At 49.1% G+C, this 23,977-nt stretch overlaps 1 protein-coding gene across 1 annotated transcript in view; it reads right to left on the bottom strand.

Annotated features, from left to right (window-relative positions):
* Positions 1 to 23,977, bottom strand: part of Sifa (neuropeptide SIFamide) — a 117,629-nt gene that overhangs the window by 19,929 nt on the left and 73,723 nt on the right. The window contains exon 2 of the mRNA XM_077705620.1: positions 5,757 to 5,918. Within this exon, the coding sequence (XP_077561746.1) occupies positions 5,757 to 5,883 (127 nt within the window). The 5' untranslated portion in view covers positions 5,884 to 5,918. The remainder of the gene's footprint in view (positions 1 to 5,756; positions 5,919 to 23,977) is intronic.

The raw sequence follows: 23,977 nt of genomic DNA, 5'->3' as shown, positions 1-23,977 counted from the left end.
CAACAACCGGTGGCAGCGGTACTTGGAGGAGAACGGTCACTACAACGACTCCATGCTGGGATTCCGGTCTCGCCTGGGGACGCAAGACGCGATGTTGCTGCTGCAACGCGAGGTACTAGAACCAGCCGGAGGCGTTCCGCAGAAAGACAACCGGGCCATTCTCGGCCTGGATCTGCAGAGCGCCTTCGATAAGGTGGAGCACTCGGCCATCCTTGCCTGCGTGGCGAAGCTCAACATGGGCAAGCGCACGTACGACTACGTAAGATCCTTCCTCACTCGTCGCACGGCGAGGCTAGAGGTGGGAGGCGAACGACTCGAAGAGAGGGAGCTAGGAAGCGTCGGAACCCCGCAAGGGTCCGTGATATCCCCGCTTCTATTCAACATCGTGATGATCGACGTCGCCAAGAGCCTTGACGCGCTTGGGCCGAAGATCCGGTACTGCATCTATGCCGACGACGTCACGATATGGGCGACGGGCGGCAGCGACGGCGACATCGAGGCCGGACTGCAGGCAGCGATCGACGCCGTGGAGACCACGCTGAGAGACACGGGGCTGAAGTGCTCGCCACAGAAGTCCCAGTTATTGGTGCTCCCACCACCGGGAAGATGGAGAAAGCGGGCCGCGGAAGAAGCGGCATGCAACATAGTCGTCCGAGCCAGCGACGGCACGCCGGTCCCGCACGTCCAGAGCCTCCGAGTACTGGGCATGTACGTGGACGCCCACCGCACGAACGGGACGGCAGCCAACCACATAGTAACGAAGATCGGGATAGCGACGAGACTCGTCAAGAGGGTCACGTCGAGGTCCCGAGGAATCCGAGAAGCGAGCCTCCTGCGACTGCTGCAGGCATTTGCAGTTAGCCACGCAGCATACGCGGGGGCATTTCACAAGTGGACGGAAGCGGAGAGGAAGCGAATCGATGCGGCCATCCGCAAGGCGTATGCGGGTGCCATGGGCCTGCTCAATGGCACCAAGACGACGGCCTTGCTATCTCTGGGAGCGCACAACACGCTCTCGGAGATCGGCGAGGCCCAACGTACTGCTCAATTGACGCGCCTGGGCCGCACCGCGGTCGGCAGGCGGTTGCTGGAACGAGTGGGCCTGTCCTCCCCCGAGGAACAAGACCACGAAACGTCTCCACTCACGGAGTCAACCATGCGGAGACTGGTGGTGTATCCGCTGCCAAAGAACATGGGTCCCGGCGAAAGCGAGGGACGACGAGCGGCGCGAGCCAGGGCGCTGCTGCTGCAACATCAGAACGACGAGGGCGCCGTCTACGTGGACGTGGCCAAAGTCAGGAACAAGGACGCCTACGTGGCGGCGGCGGTCGCCGCAACGACGGGCAAGATGGTCACGTCATGCAGCGTGCGTACGCGGAGCGCGAGCCAGGCCGAGGAGATGGCGATAGCCTTGGCGGCGCGCTCCCCGGGCGTGCGGACAATACTCAGTGACAGCAAGACGGCCATCCGTAGCTTCTCGCGCGGAGCCGTGTGCGGGGCGGCTGCTAGGGCGCTGGCAAGCGACGAGTCCAAGTCGAGGCTGACACTAAAATGGTTCCCGGCCCACATGGGTAGGGACGTGATACCAGGATCTCCGAACCGCAACGAGGAGGCGGATGCCGCGGCCCGTGGTCTCGCCACGTGCCGGACCGCGGCCGCGCCCGCCTCCGAAGACGCGACGGCGACCGAAGAAGGCGAGGAGCATCTGCTTGATTACGGCGACATCCTCGCGTGGTACAGGGAGCAACGGCGTGGCTTCCCGCCTCCGCACAGGGATCTTACTCGGTGGGAGGCGGTGAGGTTGCGCCAGCTCCAAACCGAGACTGTGCTGACCCCATCGCTAGCGCGACACGTGTGCCCCGAACTCTACGTGAGTGAAATGTGCAGTGTGTGCGCGAGCGCGAGAGCCACCCTGGCTCACATACTCTGGGGATGTGACGCAGACAGCGCGGACGGTCCGGTGTTACCGCCGCAAGTAGAACAGCGTGTGGGGTCTACGGACCCAGAAGACCAGCGAAGGGCCGTCCGGCAGCTCGAGGCCGCACTGGCGCTGCAAAGGCGAAAGGGGGACACCCTCAGTAACCCGAGCGGCGCCGGGGCACGAAGGCCTTAAGGTCTAGGGCCGCGTGACACTAGGACTTCTAGTGTAACGTGAGATAGGGTGAACCCCGCGCCCTGCGCGGCCGGAGGGAATCCCGCATGCTGGAACTCAATAAAGTCTACTCTCTCTCTCTCTTGTACTATAAATTGTGTAACTGGGACGTTAATGTCAAATAAACGTCTTCCCTCAGTACTCTGGGCATATTCCTTTGTCGCCCCCTTCTCCAGTTGGCGCGACGGCGTTTCAGTATCGTGAGCGTGCTCAAATAGCTCGAATCCGCGGTGGTTCCTCGCAGTGTGCATGAGTGCATGCCTTGCGCAATGCTAGGGTTATGCATATAGTGAGGTAGAGAGACGACAAGGTCCTTACAATACTAGAATTGGCCGCTATGACGACCCTAGAAAATTGACGAGCTTCATTTACTTGTAGTAGTTATTCAGTTCACAGTGTATGTTATAGACGTTACAGAATTTCCGCCGCCCGTTGACGGGCTATTGTTAGAAAACGACTGTAACACTTATTTTTTCGGAACTGGCCCGAACGAGTTTATTGAGAACTGTCCGCTAACGCTACTCTATTACTACGCCAAGTTTCATTTGTTTGTCGTGAGCACTTAGTTCACCGTGAAGTTGTGAACGTTACAGAATTCCCGCATCCTGTTAATACTAGGCGGTCTACGGGGGGAATACGGTTTCAAAGAGCGGATTTAGCTTTTGCGTTGTCGAAACTGTCCCAACAAATGTTATAGCAAAATTAGCCGCTAACACGTCTTGAACTTCCCGGCTACTTTCATCTACTTTTCAGGATAACGTATTCACAATGAAGTTCTAAGTATTGTCGCATTCGCGTCTGCTGTCAGTACATGGTTCTCTACGGGAGAGGAGCCGACAGCCCAAACTTTCAACTCTAGAATAAAACTCTATTCCTTGCAATTTTGATTCGGGCAAATACTTGAAAGTACCAAACTACGATTATAAAAGAGGAAACAGCGCAAACTCAGACAAGACACAAGAAGAAGGAGGTGACAAACACGAGCGCTGACTTACAACTGAAGTTTATTCCTAGGCTTTTCACATATATATGCCAATAGTCAAAAGCACAAGAAAAACCGAAAATTTCGCGATGGAAGGAGATACAAAAGCCGCTCGTCACGCCTCAACGACGCCATGTGCCACAAACACTTGCTGTACTATTGAGGGACAGATAATTAATTTCTTTCTGCGAGAGGGACAAGGAAGGAACGCTAACACATTTATCTTTTTTGCGCAATGCACCATGCATTGCACCAACTCATGCACTAACTCGGCCAAGCCTTAACCCTTACAAAACTACGCTCAATAGCAAACACCACACACAATCGTGTTTTGTGTTGTTAACGTCTTGGAATGCACCAAGGTTCACTGGTCAACGTACTTCCCAGAGTGAAAGGGCACTGGATTTGTTTCGTTGACTTTAAAGACGTTCTTTACACGGATTCCTCCGCGAGGTGGCGTGGTCATACAATTTTCTAACGAGACGGTTTTTACTTGAGTACCTCATCAGTATACCACGTAGAAAATTGTATAAAGACGTCATCAAAATTTCGCTTCCGATTCCAGTCTACCGATCCATAGACATCGCAGGCTCGGCAATAAATGTCCTAAAGCGGGTTAAAAAGAGGCCGGTTAAGCCATCCGCTAAAAGTTACTTCGTCCAACTGTGCACCGGAACACTGCCGGTGACACCGTCGCTGCAAGACAAGGGGACTTCTGTGCCCTGCGACGTCAACTGCGCGTTTTGTCATAAGCTGGAAACAGTCGAACACATTTTCTTGGATTCTTCTGATGCTGTGCACCATTAAGACATTCTCCAACGAACACTTAAGAAGGAATTACCGGTCACACCGTATGGCATACGTTGCTTGCCTACCGACAATGAAGAGGGTGTTCCTTTGGGCATGTTCATGCTCCTGAGCCTGCATAGCCTATGGAAACCCCGTGTGGATGTCAGGCATGCAAATCCAAATGGACTGCCTGCTAAGGATTATTTCACAGAGAGTGTTGCCTACATCACAGATGCATTCAAACTAGAGGAAGACCAACCCAGCTGGGTGCACATACCAGACACCCTTAACCATGAGACGCTTTCAACCTAACCGCACCGGCCAAAGTGTATTGGTTGGTGTTGCTTTTTTGAATTTGAAGTGTTCGTATGCATGCCTCTTTATTTTGTGTTGTTGTATCAAGCACGTAATAAAGAAAAAATGGTCCGTCGTTTTTTTTTCTTCCTCACTTCCATTCTGCCTCTGGGGAAATGGCTGGAAAGTGAGTGACCTCGGTCGCGGCGTACGAAATCTTCTGGCGGTGCTCGCCGATCTGGAATATCTTCGTCACGATTAAACCAGAGCTGTGAACGTACCAGCACGCCGTCTCTTTTATGCTTTACGGACAGTTGCGATGTTTTTTTTTTACTTCGTATGCATCATGTCGTTACCGTGACCGTGTCGGAAGTGTTCCTTGTAAAAGTAGGACGCTTAAAATAACGTTCGGAATACCTCGACGCAGCTTCAATGGGTAGCATAGGAAAGTCGTAAGGGCAACTAAATATGCTGGTTGTAACCGATAGATTTGAAATCTGGGATCGCTATAAATGGGTTCGATTGTATTTGTTCGGACAAGATTTAGAAAAACCGAAACATTTGCCTGTAAAGAACTAACACTCAAGACAAGCGGAACAAGAACGCTGCGCATTAGTCGACGATTCTCTGAATGTCGGCAGATATTTTTGTAATTGATTCATTCGTTTTTGGGCAGTCTTTTCCATAATGCATTCACGTTTTTTGCGCTGAAACGTTCATTGCTCCGCAAGCGAGTCCGCACAACGCGTGCAGACTGACACTGATGGTTGGGGAGTTAAGTGCGATAAAGTGTATTGTTTAACTGCTTCGGTTATGAGTGGCGTAAGTAAACAGAGTTTTGCCGCATTATCCCAGCACTACAGCAAAGTTGCTTGCGCCAGCCATCACGAGGTAATGTCGAACAAACCCCATTTCATTAGTGCCCTGCGCAATGAGCAACTTGCACCCCTCCCTCTAACGACGACGATGGTTGGATGAACACATTTCTCGTGAGGGACTCCTTGGTTGTGGTCTGAATTTGTACTTTGCGTCGTTGAGCTTTGACTTTGATTCGCACGCAGTTTGTTTTTTTTGATCGCAGCGGCTTGGACTTTGACCCTTGGTCATCTGATTTCGCACGAAGAAAGCCTCGCGTTCAACCACCGTCATCGCTACACGAAGCGGTGCATTAGCTTTCTGGCTAATTTATTAGCGCGTTAAGGCAGCCCTCTCCAAATATGAATTTCTTCTAGCGTGTTGGAATGGCGTCATCGGATAGACGTCAGCTTCATAGCGTGAAGGATCGAAGTTCAATTCCGACTGCCAGGAGCGTTTTTGTTTTTCTTTCCCTTCACCCACAATCTTCTTCTTCTTCTTCTTCGGGGAAAGTTGGCTTTTGTGCAGTGCGTTTTCGACGCCTCCCTTCCATCTTTCGCGGCGCACAGGTCACTGTACACACTTCGTCTAACGGGTTTTTATTCGCATGAAAGTTCTGTGGCTTCGCACGAATGCTTCGCTGCCGCCTCTTTAGTGGTTCCAGGGGAAAAAATGGCAACTCACCTCTGGAGCGCTTCCCGAAGATGCTGCCGTTGAAAGGTGGCTTGCGGTAAGCGGCACACGCCACGTTGGACATGACGGCCAGCACCATGAGCGCGCCGAGCACCAGGACCACTCTCCACGACTGCATGATGGCTCGAGGACGAATCTGGGACCTTAGCTGCACTGTTGGAACACAAAAATTGGCTCCTTCACCATGTAAAATAGTCGTACGACAAGTGTTAGTCACTCGTACGCCACAAAGGGGACATATTCGTAAACTTAACGCTTGTTGATCGCACGTACCACTCCCCTTGGATACTATTTTTTAAAGAATATTGAGATATAAAAAAATGACAGCATCTCCACTCCGTGGATGGTGGCGAGGGTACGGAGTACGGGGACTCGAAATGACATCCAAGTTGCGCCCCGACCGTCATTCGATTTGAGCCGTGAGTTGAACCCTGATTATTCTCTAAATTATTTCTGCAACTCACGGTACAAATCGAATTTCGCTTGCTTCTCGCTTGATGGTGGTGTGTGCACGGATGGACGCGGACGGGCATTGGGAGTTCCTAAGGTACTTCGCACCGTTACAGGCGAGGGAGTAAGCCGTTTCACTCTCGTGTACTAACTCACGATCGTAGCTTAATGGGTAAGACGACTGACACTAGCTCCGTCTGGTCTACCAGACACAGGCTCCAATCCTGCCGTTGCCTGTGTGATTTTCGGCGATTGTAAATGCTATGCGCACGGACGCGGATGGACATTGTGTGGTCCTAAGGTGCCCCAAGTGTGTGAATAAAGTAGCAATATAATGAGTATTTTCCTACAGGATGTGAACAGCTTCACGAGGAAACCTACGCCTACCAATTCTGGTATTGAAATACGAACCCTAAAAATTGTCCCCAAAGGCAAAATAAAGTATAAAAACGCCTCATGGTTTCCACTGTTTCTGTGCCTGTAATTTTTTGCGCAGGAAAGGCGAAGCACTAGATTCGAAGGCACGTGTCATCGGCCGTGCGCTCAAGGGATAAGATTCGAACGCAGATGTTGAAACTGATGCAGTAACATGTCCATAAATATGGTACAGGAATCACACGTTTCAGGCGGTCGCCGCCACGTTCAGGCGGTCGCCGCGGTCGCTTAGCTCCAGTGTTTTCAAGTTTCATGCACTAACGTATTTGGTGAAGTGTGAAATGAATAGTCTACAAAAAATGAATTGCGTTTGCAGTCGCTGACCTCATAGGCTGCGGCGCTTGAAGGACATCGTCGTGCTTGCGCTGCTGGGGATTTTCACAGCGACTCAGACATGACAGCTAAGTGAGGAGTAAACATGGTTTCCGCTTCTCGGAACCCAATTATGGACCCGAGGGGGAAATGAAGGCAGGGAACAAAAAGTGGGAGTTATTAATACTTCTTGAGAGGATATATTTCGAGGGTAATTGCTTGGAAGGGGGACCATTTGCTTAGCATTCGGTGGGAACTAAGCATCATAGGTTCGCGTGGTCATCAAGTGTTCGCGGAAACACATCATCACTCGACGTCAGTACCAACACTGTACGCATACGAGAAAAAAAGAAGAGACAAACAATTGACTATACCACGCCCAGGTGGCCCGTTGCCTACCGTAGACTAGCTGAGCTCGTCCGCACAAGTTGTAGCGCCCCTACCGAAGACGAGCTACGCTCATCCATTCTAAAGCAAGAGATTGCGCGCTACCGCAGTCAAGCTACCCTGAGATATGTTAGTTTATTTATTATGTTTGCCATGTTTAGAATGTTGATTGTCATTTAAGTTTATTTTGAACCGGTTTTATTCAGGAGATTTCGGCGTGTCCTGTGGCTTGACGACAGGAGACGCCGACAGCCCGAGCCCCCATAGTGCTTCGCCGCTAATATTCATCGCATCCTTCAAGCACCACATCCGCGGCATCGTGGCAGCATCGATTCATTACTCAATCATGTTCTGCGCGCCCATGGTAAATTGGTTATTATTGAAGCGTGGCGTAATTGTGGTGTCGCAAACCAGCAGGGTGCAGAGCAAGGAGGTAATCTTCCGCTGGTGTATTGTCACCATATAGTGTAACAAAATGTTAAAATCAGAGCCCACAACATACGGCATCGCCATGAGTGTAGTGCGAATTGATGCTAATTGTGCGAATTGATACGTTTCGACCAAGCTTCGACGTTCATGGTGGTGCAGAGCCTGACAAGGCCTCACGAGTGAGCATGCATACAAGTCATTGTACTGTTTGTTCATCACTCCTGCAAGGGCATCTTTTTTCAATTATATAAAGAAAGCCCCACAAAAAAAAAGTTTGAGTCAAACCCTGCCGTAACCGGCATGTAGTAAGTGAAACGATCCTGGCCAATCCCCCAAGTGGGTATGCGCCACAAACTGCGCAGGAGGCCGCCTGGTTCTTGCTGCGGCAGGAAACTAAACATCGCCCTCGCGAGGGGCACGATCAAATGCAGAGCATTTCCGGGGGCGCACGACGTTAAGTAGTTTGCGTTCCGTTAATCCTGTTGCACTTGTTGCTGTTGGTTGTTGTATTGTAATTAAATGAGGAGACGTAATCACGTGGTCCCATGACATCATTTATTAGCAGGTGGGTATGACATCATTTATTAGCAGGTGGGTATGATTATTGTGGCGGAGTGGGAAGAGCACCATGTACCTCGCGTTCCGCCCACAGGTAGTGAATGCGTTGTATCAGCAGCTTCTTGACGTAGTTTGAATGAGTGAAGGATATAAGGCGCGTTCGTAGCCCTCCATTCTGTGTCGGCTTTGTGGCGCAGTGGGTAGAGCACCGCGTACCTTGCGTTCCCCCCAGGGTCGTGGGATCGAAACCAGGTGCCGGTAAGTATTCTTTTTTTTATATAGTGTAGGGGGAGGGGTGCGTACGACGATGGACAACTAGAACGGGTGACATCGTGAGTTAAAGAAATGCTCTGCGTTTGAAAAACTTCGTTTGACCCTTTCGCTCCCTTTGACGAGTATAGTCGTGATGAGATTTTGTACCAAGATGACCGATGACGAGAATAATCATCGGTTATGACGACTATACTGATCATCGGTGATTTTGCATCCCTGAAGGTGCTTTTTTTGCAAGACATTCCTGCCCTGCAGTGAAGCCATCTTCGAGAAATTGTTTGTATCCTATTAAATAAATAATGCATACGTATTTCATCGACATAATGGTGCCGTGTGAACCAATCTTCGAGCAATTTTTTTTGCTCAGTTAGACAAACAAATAAATTTATTTTATTGAAATAATGGTGCGGTTTATTCAGAAAACAAGCCCTACAAATTGAGCGAAAAACATTTTTTCGGGAAATTTGGTGCAGTTTTTTTTTACGGTACGGAAAGGGCTAAGTGAGGCAGTGGCGAGTGCGCCAAGAAACACGCTACTTAAAGGTAAACGTCCTCCGACGTCTCAATGCCCCTAGTGAACCCATGGTTACCACGGGTTCACTAGGCTGAAACTTGCCGCTGAAAGTTCTCCATGACTGGCAGGTTCTGACTGTTTTGTCCGAAGCCTTTCACATTTCTCCCACAGTGTACCGCGTTAGCAGGCGCTAGAACCCACAGCAACCAGCTTCGGGAACTCGGCATCTCTGCACCCCACTTCAGGCGCGAACGCACGTGAACTGGCGAGGAGAACAGTACGCGAGAAGTTCCTCGAAGTCCCTCGAAGAGTGTTCTCGAAGGTTGAGCTGGCCGATGCAAGGCGCTCCTCACGAGGCGCATGCTCACGTGGGCGCGCTATTTCTTCTTTGTATTTTTTTTGTGATCTGCTCGTGCGGCGCAAGCCCTATCTCAATCCAGGACGACGACACACAAGAAGAAGGTAACAAGGAGACACAGCGGTGTGTCTGTCTGTTACCGTCTTCTTGAGTGTTGTTGTTTCCTCCTGGTTTTCTCTTTAATGATGCACCAACTCACCCGAGCTTCCGTCTTAACAAATCTTGAATCGGTCAAGCATCGCACGCGCCAAAAAAAAACATAAGTTTTGATACGTACCCTGTGCATGTGTGAGAGTAAATCATAGGCCTCAATAACTTCGAACTCTTTTTGCGCTCGTTAACCTCTTACAGCCTCTGGTTAATGACCGGCGTCCTAAAAGCTTCCAGTATCTTCCTCGTCGGTTTATTTCGTTCCCTGCGAGGTATCACTGTTTTACATACATCCGTTGCCAGGCATTTTATGGACTCCTGATCGTTTATGTGCGTGTAGTTGTGTTGTAAACTTGTATCGGGGCATAATATGCGGGTTGTTAAATACTGTTCCTTAATTTATGAAAGGTAACCGTATATGACCCCCAGCTCTAGTTTTACACTGGATAAACGTACGGCCGGGGAAGGAGCGCAAGGTGATATTTTCTCCATGATTTCTCCAGGCTGCCTTCCAAAAGTCATTCATTTTCATAGGCTCCAAATTCAACGTCTGTGTAGTAACTGTCGGCAGCCTGAGTGCTTTCTTGCGGACATGCTAAATTACAACCACCCTTTCCTAATGCGACAAAATGCATGGTCAAAATTTCGTACATTCGAAGACACGACCACTGCTTTCCTAAATTCACCACGAGGCTGGCCGTTAAGAGCGTTTCTGCAGCCCTATAGCTGCATTTTTGGTGACTGCTCTGAATGGTCAACATACAGCGCTTTTAGTTGTACATCGAGGAGCACTGTTCATATTAAAATAGGATATTGTGTGGACATAAAATGCACGGAGCTGTCGCCACGGACAGTATTGTTATGCGTGGTCCACTGTTCAACCCTGCGCACGAGGTCAATGGCAACGATGTGCTTATTCTAGAAGAGCGATGTACAGTTTGCTATCCCGACTAAGGGTTCTGTGTTGGTGTAAGTCGTTTTTAATGAACATCAAAAGGCGGTGTGCGAGTCCATTGTTCCTGCATGTATGGCTTTATAGCAGGTTCCCTCTTTACCACAAGCGGAAAAAACGAACTCGCAAGCATGCTTCTTAGTTGCGCTCATGCGCTTTTTTCGTGCCTATCTGAATACTGCAAGCAGCGACTTCAAGCTGTGCCTCATGGTGAGATAGCCACGCGCGATACGTCTCACCAAAGTGCTACGACCATAACCCTTGGAATGCGTTCCACGAAGTGGCTGCCATGGCACCAGCGGATGTACGCCGTCGCCCGGCAGCGTATTCCCAAAACATATCCCGTACGGGCCCAGGCCGACCACACCCCCTAAGCAGCAGCGCAGCCATTGAGGTTAAAAATTTGCAATTTTTTAACCTCCTTGGACGCAGCACCATGACGTCACTTCCTCTATGTGCACGACTTCATGCGAGGTGGGTTTTTTCTTTTTTCACCCTCCCCTCATTTCGGCTGCTTTGAGGGCGGCCGATGGTTTCGCTCCGTGGGCGGGGCTGGCTGCGGCGCTGGGGAAGCTGATGCACATGTGGTAGAAGTTAACCTTTTGTACCTGAGCCCCTGATCTCTCCGCGCTCTTCTTGGGCGCCTGCAAGTTGACGCTGACCTACAATCGTGTTCCTAGATAAGCGCTCGGCTCGGTGCTCGAAGTGCGCGCGCGCTGATGGACGCTTTCACGCGCATGTGGCAATTATACATGTTCCGGAAAGCAAACACCCTCATTGAAAGCTCATTCTACAACACACAGAAGGGTATACAATTGAGTTGGGTGCTCTTTCACTATATACAGATGTCAAAACACGATTCCGTGCTGCAGGTAAGGATTACAAGAAAGGCAGCCAATTAGCCATGACTACATTATTTACAAACTGTACTACCCTTGCGAAATATTACAGCTGCATGAACAGCTACATTTTGGCACTTTCATTAACAGTATTACATTGAATTTCCTTAACATTAACTGCATTGCAATAATTGTTCATCAGGAACAGTGCCACTAAGGAAAACATTGATATTTGTTAACAGCAATTGAAGGTTTGAATCGTTCTTGCAAAGGTGATCCGTTGATAAGGAAGATACCATCTCAAACGTACACGTTTTACACTCGGTCATGAATGCTGCATAATTTGCACTGCTGGTCATAAAAATTTAGGGAAACAAGATCGAAAATATATACCAACCAAGGGCTAAGTAATAGTTGGATTGTACAGCTTCTGAAGTACTCGAGGAGTTTGATATATGTCTTCTGTACAGGGCTATTGACCACAGTCTCTTCATTGAAGCCATCAGGGCGCAGTTTGATATCAGTAATCATGCGTGCTACCACTCACACTGTTACCAATGTCGATTAGTTATTTTAAACAATTTGTGCTTCATGCACACACAGATTTTGCTGCATAAGATACGTTATTTATAAATAGACAGCTCTAGCAGGATCCGAATGGCACTGATGCCCCCCCCCCCCCCCCCCCACCCTGTAATCGGGGAGCACACCAAATCATTACCACTTAATTTGTCTCTGTCCATTATTCGACCGTAATCGCGACCAGCTTTTAACTCTAGACCTTGCGACTGAACAGGACCATGTAAGTCGGGTCCGTGACGATCCCAGCGCAGTAGAAGCAATTACCGAGTACGCCCTTGAAAGCGGACTCTACAAATTGGTGTAGCAGCCTGGCCGACTTCCCAGTTCGGTCTACAATGTAAACTGTCTGCAGCGTGTACTGTTTTCAGTGTGAACCGCATTGTCTACAGTGTGAACTGTACATTTAAGTGTGAACTGTGCGTTTTGCTGCCACTGACTGACTTTAATGTGTTCATTGTGCGATTAGGACACCAAGACTGCAACTGTGTTCATTGTGCGAGTTGTGATCTTCCCCTTTTCCCCTCATCCTTGCTCCCCCCCAGCCCCATGGCCTCTCATTTAATAAAGTGTTACACTCACTCAGATACGTATATTCTTTTCGCTGGGAGTAATCAGTAGTTGCGGGTGAGCTTGAAGTCACGGTAGCCGCAGCAGAGATAAGCCGCAGCAGAGCGCACTATTTTTTGCGATAGTTATGTGGGAGTCCAAATAGCGGCAAAAAAATTGACACTTTTTGAGATCCACTGATGGGTATAGATGAGCAGTTTGTGTCGGTTTCCTGCGACGCATTTTTAGCGACCACACATATAGATTTATGTAGTGTCTGGCCTTTTAATTCGCGCGCATTGCGTCACAGCTCGCGCCTAAACTGTAAGCCACACACACGCGAAAATGTATACAAATGTATAAACAAGAAATAGCAAGAATAACAATACAAATAGTACAACAGAAGTTGCAAAACGCAGCCTCGCGTACTACAAAGCTTCGTATCGAAAAACATACTTTTCGCCCCGTTTCTGGACCTTTTGGACTATCCAGGTTATGTTGGTGCACCCGCTCTACTTGTCCATGAAGGCGTTAACTGCTACTTCGTCAGGCAGGTTCGCGCGTAACACAGACTCATGATTTGTTGACGCGAGGTCATCTCTGACGACCTCGAGCGGCTGCTCGTGCTTATCCATGAAATAAGATTCGCGGACATCGCGTGAATGCGCGGGGGACGCGCGTGGCGCACACGATTATGACAACGGACCTTGTGATGGGCAGTTCTGCGCGAGTGCGATGCACAGACGAGTATGGCGAATAACGCGCTCGATGATTTTCGCAGCAGACGAGCGACTGACGTACGAGTGTGCTTTCCACCGAGTGAGAGCAAACGTTCTGCGCTTCGGTAGGGAGTCCAACGGACCATCCAAAATAAAAAAAAAAACATTTTTGCCTTCACTTTATTGGGAGTGCTTGCCTTCTGGAACGTTAACAAAAACTACATATGTACGTGCAAAAGCATCCATCCGCGCGCGCACTTTGAGCAACGCGCCGAGTGCTAGCTTGACTAGGAACAGCATGGTAGATGAGCGACTGACGGCACGCAAGACAGCGCGGAGAGCGAGCTACATCTTCCCAGCGCGTACGCCAGACTTGCGCTCGGAGCGAAACCATCGGCCACCGCAAAGCAGCGCGATCACAAAAGATAAAAACAAATTTTTGTCTTCATTTTTATGAGTGTTTGCTTTCCGAAACCTTTATAATTGCCACATGTACGTGAAAGCGTCCATCCGCGCGCGCGCACTTCGAGCACCGAGCCGAGCGCTTATCTAGGAACACGATCGGAGGTCAGCGTCAACTTGCAGGCGCGCAAGAAGAGCGCGGAGAGATCAGGTGCTCAGGTACAAAAGGTTAACTTCTACCACATGTTCATCAGCTTCCCCAGCGCCGCAGGCCAGCCCCGCCCACGGAGCGAAACCATCGGCCGCCCGAAAAAGCAGCCGAAACGAGGGGAGGGGGAAAAAAGAAAAAAATCTACCTCGCATGACGTCGCGCACATATAGGAAGTGGCGTCGCGGTGATGCGTCCAAGGAGGTTAAAAAATTGCAATTTTTTAAACCTCATTGGCTGCGCCGCTGCTTAGGGGGTGTGGTCGGCCTGGGCCCTTACGGGATATGGTTTGGGTATACGCCGCCCGGCACGTGCAACATGGATGCGTAAGGCCGTTAAAGACCTACTTGGTGCATCACTCGAGTGTTTGGGCAGTGACGCGTCGTCATTTCCGCAACACCGCAGTATAACGCGAGGCTCTCTGCATCGCTTGCTATGCAGGTGATTCTGTACCCGTTGTTTGAATTTGCGTTAATCCAAAGTGTTTCTCTAAGATGCCTTCGTACCATTCACACAAAACACCTGCCTAACGGTCTATTGCTATTGCTACCTTACGGAAATAAATGTATCCCGATGCATTTCTGTACCACAACGGCTACATTAGCTTTCTTAAATACAGCATGTTTCAATGCACATAGGACATGTAGATCCCCTTATTTTCACGTCATAAACACCCTCAAAAAAGAAAGACAAAAATTTTCTATGTGGAATAAAAACGTAGTAAAAGTAAAAACTGCAAAAGTGAAGTATTTTTGGTGCACCACGCAAACATGGTCGTGGAACAAATATATTTGTATTACCCTAATTTCCGATTCCCGGCCGCGGCGGCCGCTTTTTCGGTGGTGGCGAAAAGCAAAAACACCAGTGTATAAGAAATGTCGGCGACGTTAAGGATCATTAGGTAGTCAAAATTAATCCGGAGCCCTTCACTTCGGCGCGCCTCATCGCCTGCGTTGCGTCGGCGCGCCACACCCTACAATCAATCAATCAATCAATCAATCAATCAATCAATCAATCAATCAATCAATCAATCAATCAATCAATCAATCAATCTATCAATCAATCAATCAAATCCATCACTGAAATTTACATATAGCAACTGCAGTCGCCCTGTCCTCCATTTGTTGAATCCACAAAATACCTGGGTACCTGTTTTGCTAACGAAATGTCGTGAAGCAGCCATTTAGCCCACATAACCACTGAACTTCGCTGTACAGTTAAACCTGGATGTAACGAACCCCTATGTAATGAATTCCTGGATTTAACGAAATTTGTCGATTCCCCATTTTCAGCCCTATTGAAACCCATGTGCTTGCCACCTCTACATAACGAATACGTTGCGGCGGTTAACCTGGATGTAACGAAGTCGCTAAGCTCATCAGTCGTTGATTTTTGCATTTCTAGTGAAAAATCGGCGGGAAAAATGCACCAATTTAGATAATACTAGCCACACTGTAAGCAGCCAGCAGCTACAAAAACATCTAGAACTGCCTAAAAACAAAATTCGTCATCATGATGATGAACGAGGCGGCTAGCACCATCTTGTGGCTAACGTATAGCATCCACTTCTGGTTTTGCTTCTGTGGCGGGACACCACACCAGGTAGCAACCCCCTTTATTTTCACCAGAATCGCGAACTGCCGTGCATTTCCACGTGCGAGTGCGGTATCAGTTCGAGACGTAAGTTTTGATTTTCCCCGCCTGCATATCGGCTGTTAGTCGCACGCCTCCACTGCTATCTGAAGTATATATGTTCATCGATGACGGGTTCTAATGCCAGAGAACAAAGTTTTGTTTTTTCAAGACAAGCTCGCAATTTTAAATGCCATCTCCGCCGCCGAGAAAGAATGCCACCGCCCGGTACAATATTCAAGATAACGCCATCTTAACAATTTCGAGTATCAAGTTCGCTAAAAGGCGATCTTTCAGCACACGTTTGGTTCTTTAAGCGCTTTAAGGCACCGAAAAGTGTCAAAAGCAAAATTGACACTTCAGTTACGTTTACGTTTAGGAATGCTTTTACGAAGACCTTGCTACTTTGGAAGAGAAGGAGGAGGAGCAGTAGGCAGTCTTTATTGTGGTAGGAAGACCCTACGTCAACTGGGGGATGTGGGAGTAGAAGGGGATGGGGTGCGCCATGTAGTGCCTAAGCTAGGGCGAAAGCCGTACGCTAAATAGAGTTCATCTCCACTGATGTCGAGCATTTTCTATTCGTTTCAGCTTCATTCCGACGAGCTTATATCAAAACCTGCATGTAACGAAAACTTGCGCACTTTTGTCAACTTCGTTACATCCAGGTTTAACTGTGTTGGTGTTTTTAGTATCAAATTATACCATTACGCCCGTTGAAATTAGGTCAAAAATCTTGGGTATCCGTTTGTCTACAGAGTGTACCGGTACAAAATTGTTTATTTTTCATATTTTGTCCCCCTGTACGCTATAGCAGAGTTGATGTATATTTAGAAGTTTAACGAGGTATACTTTCTCTCAGGAGCCAAATTTTTCCCTTAATTAAGTGCCCTCAAAATGTGTCAGTGCAAAATTGAATACGCTGTAGGTGATAGCGTTGCTGCCTCGTACCTAACTGCCGGGCCATTCATCCCAAGCCGTCGTTCGGATTGGGCTATCTTTACAATTGCATTTTAGTTGTTTCCGTAAACATTATTAAGAATATGTACTACAGGTCTCACGAAAGGAGCCAAGGTTTGTTTCAAGGGCCGCGACTTGCGTAGGCCCCAGCCTGAGCAATGCGGATTTAACGGACGGCGTGCCTTGAAGCGTTCACTGTAACCTATAACGTACGCCCCCCTCGCCACCGACACTGGCGTCCTCGAACTAATTTTATTATATCAAGAACGTGTGTGATGCATTGTGCGAAGCTTTTAGGCACCTGACTCCCGCCAAGGTGACTGTGTCGCAAAGGCATACAGCCACTACACCTCCAGCGAAAGCAATGAGCAAGAACCCCGAATTCTCTCCTGGTTGAACAAACAGTTGAAATATGCAGGTCGCTGGTGAGTTTTCAGGCCCCACGCAAAGTTTTTGAACATCTGAGTTCTTAGACACTACTTCGTTTTCTCTTTTCGCGAACGTTGCCAGATAAGGATGGTAAGAACACGTGAGAATGCCATCACTGAACTTCTTTGGAAGCTCCACTTTGAGCACTTCGCAAAGTTTTTTAAGGTTCCTTAGCCGCATGTCAATTAGCGATAACACGACAACATCATGTAAAAAACACAGAATTGCTCTTTGCACTAATCAATTGATGGGTCTACAAAATCGAAAGAGACCACAGAGCTGTCCTGGAACTGTGTCCCGTGGTGTCTGCTAGTGCGCGATCGCAGACGTGGGATGCATCAAGAACAAGGACGAACCTGATGGCTTAAAGAACTTCTCTATGATTTCTTAACAATAGGGAATGCTTTGACATTTAGATTCTAAGAAAAGTTGATTTGATTGTAGGGTTGACGCAATGCAGGCGATGAGGCCCGCCGTAGTGGAGGGCTCCGGATTAATTTTGACCACCTGGGGATCCTTAACGTGCGCTGAAATCTCGTACACGCGGGGGGTTTTGCTTTCCGCCTCCATCAGAAAAGCGGCCGCCGCGGCCGGGAATCGAACCCGCGACCTCGTGCTATGCAGCGCGACAGCTTAGCCACTGAGCCACCGCGGCAGGTACATTCTAAGAACAGTTAATTTTGTTGCTCGGTTGGTCTTGGTGAACAGCAACAATATTGTTCATGACCACGGCACTGAGGAATAACCCTTTTTAAATGCAGAGCATTTCTTTAACTCACAATGTCCCCCTGCGTTGGCGTGCCTCGGCGTTCGCAACAGCCGTTCCAGGTGCGCCCTCTCCCCCACTCCTCCTCTCCCGCATCACGCTACCCTCCTCGCTCTCAACAACAGGTCCGCACCCCTCCCCCTACACTACATAAAAAAATAATACTTACCGGCGCCTGGTTTCGATCCCACGACCCTGCGGGTGGAACGCAAGGTACATGGTGCTCTACCCACTGCGTCACAAAGCCGACACAGAATGGAAGGCTACGAACGCGCCTTATATCCTTGACTAATTCAGACTACGTCAAGAAGCTGCTGATACAACGCATTCACTACCTGTGGTCGGAACGCGAGGTACATGGTGCTCTTCCCACTGCACCACAAAACCGACACAGAATGGAAGGCTACGAACGCGCCTTCTATCCTTGACTCATTCAAACTACGTCAAGAAGCTGCTGATACAACGCATTCACTACCACCAACTCCCCAAACAATAAACGTTAACGCAATACACCCACCCCCTATGCGACGCATTTACTCGAGTCCCCCTCGCGGGAAGATGGGCCCTTTTTTCCACTGACTTCCATAGTGAAATGGATGGCCCACGCTTTGAGAAGTGGCTCGCAGAACAAATTTTACCCAACATTGAGCTACGGAGTGTTATTGCCATGCACAATGCTCCGTACCACAGTGTTCAGACCGGAAAGCTGCCCTAGACGTCGCCGCGCAAGGTCGACATTCAGGCTTATTTGACTGCAATAAACCTCCCTTGGTCTTATTACCAGTGGAGGCCCGATATCCTTAAGCTGGTTAACGAAAACAAACACAAGTTTTTTTGGATACCCGATTCAAACCCTGGCCAAGGTTGCTGGCAATGACATTGTTCGGCTTCCTCCTTACCACTGTGAATTCAACCCTGTTGAAATGGTGTGCAGCCAGGTCAGGAAGAGTCGAACAACTGTTCAACGAAGCCACCGCCCTCGTGACTCCAGAAAACTGGGTCCTGGACTGGGCTCATATGGAGCGTTTTGAGAAAGAGGCCTGAGAGCGGGATGGTGCAATCGGCAGCAGACTCGACAACGTCGTATTTCCTATAGGTTCCGACACCAGCAGCTACAGGGACTGCAGTGACAACGAAACGAGCGGTGTAGAGGAACTGTGATAAAACCGATGAGCACTGGCTCATATGGTTGTCTGTGGCGTGTGACGAGGTGCTTTGTTTACGTTTCTGGTGCCCAGAAGCTTGGACGTTCACTCTGTGGGTTTATGTAAGGCTGCTTGTGTGCGGCAACTGACGGAACCCCTCGTTTTCCTTTTGATTCCCAACAACTTGGGGGTTAGCCATGCTCATGGGGTGTTGGATTTGTGCAGCACCAGGCAATCATTAGGAGCGCTTGTTGTCAGCAGGCGAATTAGTCTATATTTCGGGTTGTGGGTGGAAGCTTAAGATGCAATTGTACCTTTGTCAGCACAAAATGGTAGCTGAGGACAAAAGCTGATAGCGAGCACTGGGGAGTGGCACATCATATATCCTGTTTCACCCGCAAAAAATGCAAAGGGAAAATTTGGTTACAGCCCAAGATACTGTAAACAGCCTTTGCAAACAGCTGTTGCCATTGCATGAAATGACAAGACTGGAAGAATTATCTGGAAAGAACTGCGAGATGGTAGAGATGGCGTCTAGAAATACAGTGTTGAGTTGTCTATCATTTGTAACTGTTTAGGTCATCTCGAAAAAATATACAACCATCACTCGTACATGCACATTCAAAGTAAGGTTATCACTTGTACCGACTTGCTCATGTTTTGTTCGTCTTTTCGACTAGAGAAGGTAGATTGCTAAAGTGAAGGAGCATGTTCAGCTCAAATAATTTCTTTTGAATGCGTGTTTACTTGGGTAAGCTCCGTGGAGTAATGCGAATGGTCAATGCCTTTATTCCATGTCTAAACGCTGTGCGTTTCCCTGCTACCAGCCTTAGGTGTTGTAAACATCATCAATATCTGCCCGAGGCCCTGGGATGTGAAGTCGAACACCCGAAGGGCAAAGGCAACCTCTCATGAATTAGAATTTCCAGAAATCTTCACTGACTTGAGGATGGACAGTGTCGCTTTGTCATGTTTGTAGTGCAACGTCTGGTACATCTATGTTGTTTTCACATTTAACGTGAAGATATTACTGTACACCGTACTCAGCGACGGAAAATAACTGCTACCGCAGCCATAAATGTTTCTTTGGAAAGCATTACATGCGCGGAAGCGCTTTACGCAAGCTGGGTGGCAGCGGTGGCGCCTACGTGCACGATGCATGCGCGGTGCTCCTGGAGTCGCGTAGAGGTTCCGTTGTTCGTTCATGGTGCCTAAATAAAAAGTCAGCTGCAGGAAAATTGGGTTTACATCCGCTGCACTTAGCACAATGTAAAAAAAGTGGGGATGATACGTGAACAAACTTCCCGCCAAAATATAGAAGGGTTCCACATAGCAGAAAGAGGAGACAAGTGTGTTAGCCAAGCAAGCGTGTGTCTTCATCCCAAAGAGATTGCATATCTGCGTGGGCCTTGACTGTAGCCCGTGTTTATCTAGTTATGTTACCAGCGTGGCTTTTGTAAGCTTGTTTGTGTCATCCACAGTTTTTTTTCTTTTTTTGTGTTAAGTGTTTATATCGACTCTTCTTGATATTAAAATTTCATTGTTAGACCAGCGGCTTATCTTGTGTTCTACTTCCTTTGTCTTTTGCTAAGTTCGCACTGTTTTCATCCATGAATATCTCTTTCCGACCATAGGTCGGCGTACTCACTCGTGAGTACACTCATTTGTACTCATTTGTACTCAAACTCACGAGTGAGTACGATGATGAGTGATCACACACCCAGAAAAAAACAGTGAGTACGATGACGAGTGAGTACAGGGGTAAGTCCACTACTCGTGAGTACAGTACGTGTGAGTACTCATGAGTACAGTATTCATGAGTATGAGTACTCATGAGTTTGAGTACTAATGAGTATGAGTACTCATGAGAACACAGTACTCATGAATACAAAGTACTCATGAGTACTGTGTATTCATGAGTATATGCACTCCTGAGTACAGTAGTGCAAACAAGTTTTATCACGAGCTCGAGTCTGGACGCGCGTGTACGAGTCGCAAACATTTAGCGGTGCCGCTGTGCACCTTAACTGTCAAGCATGGTAAAATTACACAACGAAAACTGCACCTCCCTCCTTTCCCGGTCCCTGTTTGGCGCTGTAAGCGTTTTTCGGCGGTCGCTCGCAAAGGGGTCACGGTGAAAAGGGAAAAAGGAGGGGGTGAGGGCCCGGCGGGAAACGCGGCCGCAGTTGCTCTTCTCTGATGGGACTTGTTGACTGCCGCAGTTATTTTTGTGGACGCGGCCTCTGAACGCGTGGCGGCTTCATTGCGCTTGCTCCCTTCCAATTGTTTTAGGGGAGAGTCGGTGGAGGCTGCTAACAACGCACGAACTAGGCGTACAGAAGTCTCTCTTTTTCAGTCTTCAGAAGTTTCCGTAGACGCATGTCACGCTGTGTAGTCGTTTCGTGAGCCGAACCACTCATTTCAACAGTCGCAGTTAATTTACGTAACTCGCGTCAAACCGACTGCGTGGTTTGTAACGTTAGCTGTGCGTATTCGAGCGACAGTTTGGCTGATGTACGTGCGCCCATATGGTTTTATTAGGTTCCCGTATTGAAACATTTTGCTCAGGTTCGCTAGTAATATGGTCTCGTGTAGTGCCATTTACAAGTGAGCATATAGCCCCACCGTGCACTACGGCGTGCAGGCGCGGCGGTGGAATTTGCCCCAGCAATGGAAATAAAATATCCGAGTACACCTAAGCACGTTTGTGAGTTGTGAATCGGACATCATAATATCCAGTTCAACGCGTGCGGCGCCTTGTTTATCCTCGCATATTTTGTCGAAGAGCTCTGTCATCTTGCCGCTGGAGGAGCGTTTTGCTTTCGAATGGCTTTACTTTCGAGTAAACCCGATTCGCCGCTTCTCGTTTATGCCACCGTGTAATGAGGGCGCTGACGATGATGGTGAATTTCGGTGGTTGTTATTCCCCTACCTTCACTACTGTTTACAGGCGGGGCGACCACCCCTCGCTAGCAACTATACCGCGGAGTTTAGGCTCGCACTGTGAGTGGCCTCGTGAAGGAATTGTTTTGAATTGATGAACGCCAATGCCAGACGCCGGGATTGTCGCTTAAGGTCCTATCTTGGAACGTCTCGTAAAACATGTGGATTGCACATAACGACGTCACCGCACGTTTTGATCGATCGCTGTCAGCTTCAACCGCGTTGCTCGAGATAAGAGCTGCAGATTTCCACTGTGCAACCAACCCACCAACACGGCAATACAGTGACGTCAGTGCAAGCTATCACGCCTCCGAAAAACTCGTCTACAAACTTTGTTCTCGAGTACACAAAGCACGGCAGAGCAGTTCTACGCTGCTGTAACGGCTGCCAAGTGCCGGCAGCAACTGGGTGCACTGCGGCCCTCGACTGTGAACGATACCCTCTCCACCCCCCCTTCCCCCCACCGAACACACACACACACTGTTGGGACTGGGCCATTCTAGCTGTCACCACTGTTCGATTCACTTCACTTTATTTCCTTAAAGATTGATGATTGATTGTAGGGTTTAACGCGCCGACGCAACGCAGGCGATGAGGCGCGCCGTAGTGGAGGGCTCCGGATTAATTTTGACCACCTGGGGATCTTTATCGTGCGCCGAAATCTCGTACACACGGGCGTTTTTGCTTTTTGCCTCCATCAGAAAAGCGGCCGCCACGGCCGGGAATCGAACCCGCGACCTTGTGCTCAGCAGCGCAACGCCTTAGCCACTGAGCCACCGCGGCGGGTATTTCCTTAAAGACCCCACAGGGGGTGTTACATAAGGGGCGCGTTGTACAACAGATACAAAAGCCACATGTTAACAATACAGATGCATAGATGTTGCGACGTTGCCCTGCTCAGTCCGCCATCAACGCGGCGCAGAGAAGAGCGATGAAGTTGGCGAGCCGACGGTGATTTTAAGCTGCATTCATATACAGTCGAACACGGATATATCGAACTCCAAGGGGAGCGCGAATTAGTTCGATATATGGAAAATTCGATATAAAAAATATGGGCTCTGAGACCTCACCTATGGCGGACGATCACTTACTGATCGTCGCATTCAAAAATGATAACTAATTCCGCACTCACGATGCAACAGGACGCGTTATTTCTGTGAAAAAAAAAAAAAAATCGCTGATCTTGGCCGCAAAAAAAAAAAAAAAAAAAAAGGGACGTGCGTAGTCGGGGCAACCCTGCCTCACACTGTCACATTTTCCTAGCGTTCGGGCTTGTGTGCCTAGACAGATTTAGCATACCGGGCTCCGTCCGCTAACGCTACCGCGGCCGGTAGCGGGCCCGACTGGGCAAGCGGAAATTAGTTCCGGTAGGGGGAATTAGTTCCGCGAGCCAGTCTTCGTCATGCCCGCGCATTCCTCCACATCGTCCTCAACCTCAATCGGGGGTGCAGCGACCGCCGAAGAGCACCTTCCAGCTCGCGCGGCGTTCGATATACCCAATGTCGGGAAAAATACGGTTCGATATAAACGTACGAATTCCTATACTTTTACACAGAATTTTCAAGGGGATAATTTATGAGTTCGATATAGACAGTAATTCGATATACCCGTGTTCGATATATCCGTGTTCGACTGTACAATATATACAAAGGTAGCAAGAGCGTTACATGGCTCGCACAAAGGCACTTCTCAACTCAGTGCCTCCGATGAAATGCCGCCGCACAGCCGCTGCTTCAGGGCTGGTTTTATACCCCCGGGGTTCTGCCGCAGCCACGTGCAGTTCGAATCTTTCCAATCAGGACTATCACTGGCCGCAGTTTGAATCCGGCGAATGCAGGCGAAGTGATTGCGTCAGTCGAGCCACGAATGGGAAAGGGGAGGCGACTCAGCGGCGCCGTCTCCAGAGTCTACTCGTCGCTGCGTGTCTTTTGCGGGCCGGTCGTCCCAAGCATGATTTGGTGCGGCCGTCTCGATGGGAAAAGGAGAGTAGACTCGGCGGCGCCATGTGCCGCCAGTTGTGGCACGTCTGCCGCGGGCTGGCTGACCGAGGCGCGAATCGGGCCCACCGTGGGCGCGTCGCCAGGTGCAGCAAATTTGTGTCGGGCGCTCTGGTTAACCGCACACACACGCATAGAAAAATTAGTAAGATCAGACCCGTGTGGGTTTTGGCCTAGCTGTTAACGGAAATGGACACAACGACGCGTAGTGCCCGTCCTGTCCCTTTTT

This window comes from Haemaphysalis longicornis, unplaced genomic scaffold, assembly GCF_048455015.1.
Source record: "Haemaphysalis longicornis isolate Haplotype H1 unplaced genomic scaffold, Haemaphysalis longicornis Haplotype H1 scaffold_4, whole genome shotgun sequence".
In the NCBI taxonomy this organism is placed as follows: domain Eukaryota; kingdom Metazoa; phylum Arthropoda; class Arachnida; order Ixodida; family Ixodidae; genus Haemaphysalis; species Haemaphysalis longicornis.
Note: the sequence above shows the minus strand (reverse complement) of the source record. Positions and strands in the feature narration are given on the sequence as shown.